Raw genomic sequence first — 7,696 nt, forward strand, 5'->3', positions numbered from 1 at the left:
CAAAAGCTTTTCAGAGATAACTGACAGGGCAAGAAAGATATGATGTTTGGAAGAAAATGTTGGCCATTTTTCCCTTACTGGGTTAAGGAACTCATTTTGGTTGATATTGTGCTCCGGTTTAAAAACTCACCAACCTTTTCATTACCATTCTGTCTGTGATGGCTGAACATGAAAAATGGCTAGAGCAAAAATATCCCATCCTATAAATAATGCATGCACCTGGGCTTTTTACAAAACAGGTAAAAGAGCAAACAAAAGATGGTTTTCACCTAGAATGTAAAGCCTTATGCATTATCAGTACTTTTAAAATGTGCTCTTTTTTTTTTTTTTTTTGATAAAGTATATTATCTCCTTACTTTAAAGGAACAGGAAGATATTTACTTTATGAAAGGAGCGTTTGAAGAAGTTATTCAGTATTGCACTCTCTATAACAGCGGTGGCATCTCGTTATCACTTACACCCCAGCAGAAAGCCTTCTACCAGCAGGAAGAGAAACGAATGGGCTCCTCAGGTCTACGGGGTCAGTCATTACTCTCTATGTCCCTTAAGCTCACAGGTTATCGTGCCCTACAACTTTCCTGCTCTGTTTTGGTGAGGATGGCCAGAGGCTCGGTCCTTAGCACCACTTGCATCGTCTCTTCTTCATACTTGTCAGAGTTTCCCAAGGGCCATTTCTTAGGTCTGCTGGCTGCCTTCTTTCCACTAATCTTTTTTTTGCTGGGTTTAAATCAGTGAGATTGAAGGGAGCTGAAAATAAGGACTAGAAAAAGTAAACGTTTTTCTTCCATGGAGCGTTGTGATTGCCTGGAATAGAGTCTGAATGTTGCATTGAGAAGCTCTGTGCTGAACCCAATGTAAGCGCTGCTCTGCCAAGTTTTGCTTTTGGAGAAGCTGTTTCAAGAGCAACAAAGAGCAACTTTGAAAGGGGTTCAAAACATGGATTTGGGCACCAAGATTTTTATTTGAAGTTTGGTTCAGTTGTTTATTAGGACCAAATCTAACAAACTCCTTTTGATCCTGACTGCATGTCAGCGCACAGCCCACAGAGGTTTCTATACACATGTCGTTTCCTTCATCACTAGAAACATCCTTTCGGAAATGTCTTAGACTTTCTCACAAATAACAAAGACACCGTCTCCTGTGCATGTTCCCAGGCTGTAAGTACATGAGAACAAGTCTTGGCAGTCGGGTCTGGAAGATGGTATAGTTAATGCACATGTTCTCCAGCCCTGTGTCTTGCGGTTAGTAACTCATGCATGGAGCTTGCTTTACAATAGCTGAATCATCTGGCGTTGTGAATGGCAAATTACCGCTCTAAAGAAAAGTGATTAGCTCAGGCAGCTGCTGCGAGCTCGTGATTCAATCATCAAAGCAACACTGACATGAACCCCTGGCGAAATATCCTTGAGTCATTTAAGAATGATTGAATGATATGGTTAGGCACCAAGAACAGAAACAAAATGTTCAGAGCCTTGATGTTTACACGATGGAAGTTTCACTGGTTTAACTGAATTTACATTTCACATTTTTAGATTTAAAAAAAAAAAAAAGTTTAAGTTTTTACAGGAGTGCTATTGTTTAACATAGGAGTTTAATAGTGCTGGTCTAACATTGCACTGTCCCAATTTGTCCCCCATCTGCATTTAGGGAACACTTGGCAGACCGCTTTAAATTAGAAAAAAATAAATCCTAAGAGAAACAAGTGAAACAGAAATGCTCTGATTCAGATAAACTGGTATTATTTGAGTGGACCAGATTTTTTTGTCTATACAAGATCTGAATGTAATGACTGAAGATCTGGTTTTAATGACTTTTTCTGCTGGAAAACTGGCAATTTAATACCTCCTTTAAATGTTCATTTTAACCTACGGAAACACTTTATTAATAATTTAACCTTGTCTTCTTTTTTTTCCCCCCTCTGTTTCTAGTACTTGCTTTGGCTTCAGGATCAGAACTTGGCAAACTAACATTTTTAGGTCTGGTTGGAATAATTGATCCCCCGAGGGCTGGAGTGAGAGAAGCTGTTCAAGTCCTTTTTGAGTCTGGTGTATCAGTAAAGATGATAACTGGAGATGCCCTGGAAACTGCTGTGGCTATAGGTAGCAAACTTAGCTTCTTTCCTGTGGGTCTATATTACGTCTGTCAGGTCAGTCAAATGTTACATCATGTAATAATTAACTCTATCATTCTTTTCGTGTGCGCAATAGAGGTTTTAAATGCCACTGAGTTCTTGCTTTTCCATTGAAACAAATCATATTTAATGCAGTAATAGAGCAGCTATGAGCTATGGGCCAAATTTCAGTAACTTAATTCCACTATTTTAGCACTAGAAATAGCAAAATCTCCGCGTAAGACCCTTAAATGAGACCAATGGCATTGCTGGGATTAGAGACCCCACTAATGTTTCGAGCGTGAGTATCTCTGCATTTCCCATTTTTGCATTTCGCCATTAGAAATACACAGAGCAAGCAGCAGAGAAGAGTGACAGATTTCATATCAGCTCCAGTTCTGAGTATTGTACCGCTTCCACAGCTCCAGTTGAGTAAGGACAGGGTGACCGGCCCAGCTCAGGGACAGAGAGCCGTGTGCCCTGTCAGATGCCCCAGGTTCAGACATATTTCCCAGTAAAATCTTTAATTGAGCCAGGAAATAGCTGATTTTTTTCCAGACCTGATGGGCAGATCTCATTTTGGGCTTTTCTTTGCAGGACAGAATATTGGTCTCTGCAATGGGAAGCTGAAAGCCATGTCTGGGGAAGAGCTGGACCAATTGGCAGAGGCAGAGCTATCATCCACTGTCAAAAATGTAATGGTTTTAGTTACAAAAACAAGGCCTATTTCCAATAGCACCCATCTAATACAAGATTGTATTTTTTTTTGGTTTTCAGGTTTCCATTTTCTTCAGAACAAGTCCAAAGCACAAACTCAAAATCATAAAGGTACTAAGAGCCTCTCAAATCCATTGCATGCCTCACAAAAACAAGATGTAAGGGAGGGGGCTCAGTTTTCTAGACCACCTGGTCTTCCAAGGCATGATCAGCTCAAACTAAAGGACCGTAAAACCCAAGCTAGAGCATCAGCACTATTTACGCTGAAAGTATTAGCATTTCTCTTGCAGATCTGGCCTGGGTCATTTGAAAGACGCCAGTGAGATATTAGCAAGCATAATATCAGAAGAATTATTTCTGAGGACTTGACTCCCCTCTTCTAACTCCTGCTGGAGTTGTGAGATTCTCTATATGCCTGAAAATCCAGTCTCTTAATTCTTGGTCTGAGTCTTGACCTCTGTGCACTGCTGAGTCTGCTTTACCCTCAGAGTCACACAGCACTTCTGCTCTTTTGATATTACCTGCAAATCCTGCGATTATCAACAGGACGGATCTTCTCGCGGCTTCAGAGCCTCTCCTCTCTCCCCTCTCACAGGCTTTGCAGAGGGCTGGCGCTGTTGTGTCAATGACAGGAGATGGTGTTAACGATGCCGTGGCCCTTAAATCTGCCGATATCGGGATTGCAATGGGACAAGCTGGTACAGACGTCAGCAAAGAGGCTGCCAACATGATTCTCGTGGACGATGACTTCTCAACAATAATGTAGGTTTAGTGACTTTCTTACTGTCAGACCCTTTCTGGTTATCCACTGCAACAAGGCTGTTGCGTGACTAGCCCTTGGAAATAACGCGAGGTGCAGGACATGTAAGTCAACAGGCAGTATGTGGAGATATCTAGTGTGACTCTGGCTCATTTTCAGCTGCATACACGGCAATGACTTTTTAGATTCAAGCAGTGGTGACAAAGGTACCTTTCACCTGAAAGCCCTGGTTTTTCGGTGCTGTAGCTAACCGGGGATTTGAAAGCACCTAGAAGTCTGGGTAGACCGTAACTTGTGCTCTCTGCCTCATCCAGGAAGCTCAAAGGAAAGACATCGTTTACAATGCTCTGTTGGTTCATAACAACAGAGAGTAGGCAGGGTAGAGTGAGGATATAAATAGGTTACAGGCCTGCTTTATAAGCCAAGACCTGGCCATAGGAACAAGGTTTTCAGGTCTGCTAGTTTTGATAAAGTGATTTTAGCTGAGAAGCTGCATTGATGTCCTCCTCCTCCTGAGCTGGGGTCTGAATTTCAACTGAAATAAGTGCTAGAGAAGACAACTTGTATTTTGAGTGTCACAGGGAGCTCAGTGTAAAATAGTGTGAGTACTAGTTATTTATTAAACTCTCCTTTCCCTTCCAGGAATGCAATAGAAGAGGGAAAGGGAATATTTTACAACATAAAAAATTTTGTCCGGTTCCAGTTGAGCACGTAAGTTCCTGTTTGCTTCAATTCCAGTGAAAGCACCTTTTGGGTGAGGCCATGAAGAGCAATGTTCTTCTGTGCTTTGCAGGAGTATTTCAGCTTTGAGCCTCATCACTCTGTCAACAGTGCTCAACCTACCGAATCCACTCAATGCTATGCAGATCTTATGGATCAACATCATCATGGATGGGCCACCAGCCCAGAGGTATGGAAGCGTCAAATGAGCAAAATATTCTTGGTTTTAATATGTCTGAATTTGGCTTAGGGACACACGCTTTGGGATTCCGTATCAATGCACCAATCATTCAGTGGTTAGATAAGGTAAATTGTACTTTTGTTCCCTCCTGGTCTTTCCAAAAGCATTTACTTCATGTTTATGTGAGGTTTTACTTATTTCTGTTTTGTGGTGGAATCATTTGACTGTTCCACATTTTGACTAGAAATAGTCTGTTATCCTGAGTGCATCACCTGCTAATAGTCCTGCAGGTGATGCGGTCCCCTGACTGGCAAGGGAATACTGGGTACATGCAGGGGTATATGCCCCAAAATCACAAGATTTAGGAGCCTCATCCAACTGCTAATTACAACTACTGCTAATCACAATTACTACTTCCACAACACAGAAGAGATGTTGGCCACAAGCTTACAGCTAGCTCTCCCTCTGGGATGGAATACTGGTATGATGCACTGCCTTGGTCTACTACGTCATTTTAGCAGCTCAATATGCAAAAAAAGACCTTTGGTGTAGGTGTTGCAGCCAAATCTGGGGCCTTACGTAACCCTGCCAGAATACTCATGCTGTATTTCAAAGCACTGCATCCTCCAGATCCATCCTGTTTATCAGCAGTACTGTTTCAGGACACTCTGCATTAACTAAACACATCCCTCTGCTTCTCTTTGAGACAGCTTGGGAGTTGAACCTGTAGATAGGGATGCTATCAAACACCCACCCCGATGTATCACGGATACTATACTCAGCAAATCATTGATCCTGAAAATCTTCATGTCAGCTGTAATTATCATCAGTGGAACCCTGTTTGTCTTCTGGAAGGAGGTGAGGAAAATCTGCAATTGTATCTTGTTTTCATCGGGGTGGAGAACAAAGTGAAGGGCAATTTCTGAAGTACAGGTGAAGGACTTTCTGAAATACATCCAGGGGAAAGGATCAGCACGGGCAGAGGGATCGGGAACCAGGGTCAGCTCCCACCTCTGCTTCTGCCTTCCTGGGTTGTCTCCAGTTTGAGGCTTCCGATCTAGAATGGGCAAACTTGATATGATATCAATGCTTTAAGGTACTTCTCACCTCTAGCTTTCCACGTAAGTAGAAAATGCCAAGTACATAAGTACTATGTACTGCTGTTAGTAAATAGTGACTTACTATAACAGTTTAAGTAATTTAATTTAGCATATTCTTTACTCAAATTCCACATTAGTTTATGAATTTAAAACATGGTTGATAATTTCTCTCTGCTAATTGTTGAGTTTGTGATCTTAATCCTACCTATAATAGCTAGAACTAGTTTTATTCCTTTGTTTCACAACCCTTTGATTTGACTGAGATCATTACAGGGAATATTTAATCCATCTATTGAATTGACGTATTTTTGTAGGGCTTAACTAACCCTTGAATTTTTACATGTGCTTTCAGAATCCAAAAAGTGGCATAACTCCTCGAACCACAACAATGACTTTTACCTGTTTTGTGTTTTTTGACCTCTTCAATGCCCTGACGTGCCGCTCTCAGGTGAGATCGCTCTGTCAGCAATAATTTCTTGTCTCAAAACACTAACATAAACATTGGAATACTAGTGCTTTGCATAGGAAGGTGTTTTTTTTAATGTCATTGAAAGCAGCATGATTTTTATCATCTTGATAAATCCAGTTATCCATCATGGGTGAACTGCAACTACACTTTCAACTACGTAGCTCTGCCTAAGTTAACATTTATGTAACTTCAAAAAGTAATGGAGTTTACATGCAAAGAAACAGTGTGTCATTCAAGTACCAACAGGAGATTGGGAAATCTTACATTTATCTTCTTTTTTCCCCCTTCTCTAGACAAAGTTGATCTTTGAAATAGGCTTTTTTCGAAACCGCATGTTCTTGTATTCTGTGCTTGGGTCATTTTTGGGACAGCTGGCTGTTATATACGTCCCTCCATTACAAAAGATCTTCCAGACAGAGAATTTAGGAGTGCTAGGTAAGTTGCAAAATAAATAAATAATGTTTTTCTCATTAAATTCACTTGAAAAAGCAGACGCAATTGCCAAATTGTTATGTGGTAACTCCCAACAGATTGCTGGTAGGGGAAAATCAACCAACAGCTCCTATACCTGTACACATACACATAGCTATACACAAATAGTAGTAGTATTTAATGGTATCATCTCAGCCTAGGCTTTGAATTTTGATTTACCGCACATAAATGCATGTAAATAGAGACATGCCAGGATTTTCCACAAGCTCTGTATGATATTTCTCTACATAAAGCTATCTAGGACCATCATGCAGCCACTCCATTTTGAAAAAGCTGGGTGAATGTTCCCCAGCTGAAATGCAATGCGTATTTTATCATTTGAACCAGCCCAAGCAAACTCTGCCGTACTGCCTTGTATTGCATCCACATCAGGCATGTCGTTGTTAGAAGCAGGGCTCAGTGATCCCAAATGATGAACGTAGAGGTTTCCACCCATCAAGTGGACTGTAGCAACCATGGGTATTCCTTCTCTACTGCTGTCGTTTCTCTAATTCTATAGCTAGCAAAAGTATAGCTAGGCCGTGTATCTATGGAGCTACACCAGCACAAATACGTACTGCAGGAAGGCCCTTAACAGGGGATTCCTGCCCAGCACAAAATCCAGCTGTCCGCTGCGTTCATCTCCGCTCTGTTTCCTCTCGGCAGACCTGCTGTTTCTCACCGCGCTGGCTTCCTCAGTTTTCATTGTGTCCGAATTCGTCAAACTCTGTGAAAAACGCTGCTGCCGACTGAAGCACACAAAGGGATGTCATAACTGATGCAAACATCCTCTAAAGATATACTTGGAATGCAGCTGTGATGCTGGATAATTCACGTGCTCCATCTTCTGACGCCACGCATCCTTTGTGAAGAGACCCAAGTGAATCTGTACCGAGAGCCCTTCTTACGCCAGTCTGTTCCTTCTACACGCCCTACCTAAGCCATTTAAGCTGTCTACAGAAACCCCCAGAGCAGCTCTCGTTTTAAACCAAGATCAGGTATATTTTTATAGCATTGATCTACATGTCAAGAACGCTGTGATAGTCCCAGGCAAAATAACAGAGTTTCACACCTGTACAGAAAAATCTATTGTGCATAAATGGAAATTTTATTTATTTAAATCAAAATGATTTTTATTAATAAAATCTACTTTTTAAAATGTTACTGA

General features: G+C 41.3%; 1 protein-coding gene across 1 annotated transcript in view; it reads left to right on the forward strand.

The window, feature by feature from the left end:
• ATP2C2 (ATPase, Ca++ transporting, type 2C, member 2) overlaps positions 1-7,307 on the forward strand; it is a gene marked incomplete at its 5' end in the record, with an annotated part of 19,924 nt that extends 12,617 nt beyond the window's left edge. The window contains 11 exons of the mRNA XM_009706708.1: positions 364-520; positions 1,929-2,099; positions 2,708-2,805; positions 2,888-2,938; positions 3,423-3,589; positions 4,230-4,298; positions 4,381-4,497; positions 5,199-5,346; positions 5,941-6,036; positions 6,351-6,492; positions 7,195-7,307. Of these exons, the coding sequence (XP_009705010.1) occupies positions 364-520; positions 1,929-2,099; positions 2,708-2,805; positions 2,888-2,938; positions 3,423-3,589; positions 4,230-4,298; positions 4,381-4,497; positions 5,199-5,346; positions 5,941-6,036; positions 6,351-6,492; positions 7,195-7,307 (1,329 nt within the window). The remainder of the gene's footprint in view (positions 1-363; positions 521-1,928; positions 2,100-2,707; positions 2,806-2,887; positions 2,939-3,422; positions 3,590-4,229; positions 4,299-4,380; positions 4,498-5,198; positions 5,347-5,940; positions 6,037-6,350; positions 6,493-7,194) is intronic.
• Between the last annotated feature and the right edge of the window lie 389 nt (positions 7,308-7,696).

Source organism: Cariama cristata, unplaced genomic scaffold (genome assembly GCF_000690535.1).
Source record: "Cariama cristata isolate BGI_N322 unplaced genomic scaffold, ASM69053v1 scaffold24058, whole genome shotgun sequence".
In the NCBI taxonomy this organism is placed as follows: Eukaryota; Metazoa; Chordata; class Aves; order Cariamiformes; family Cariamidae; genus Cariama; species Cariama cristata.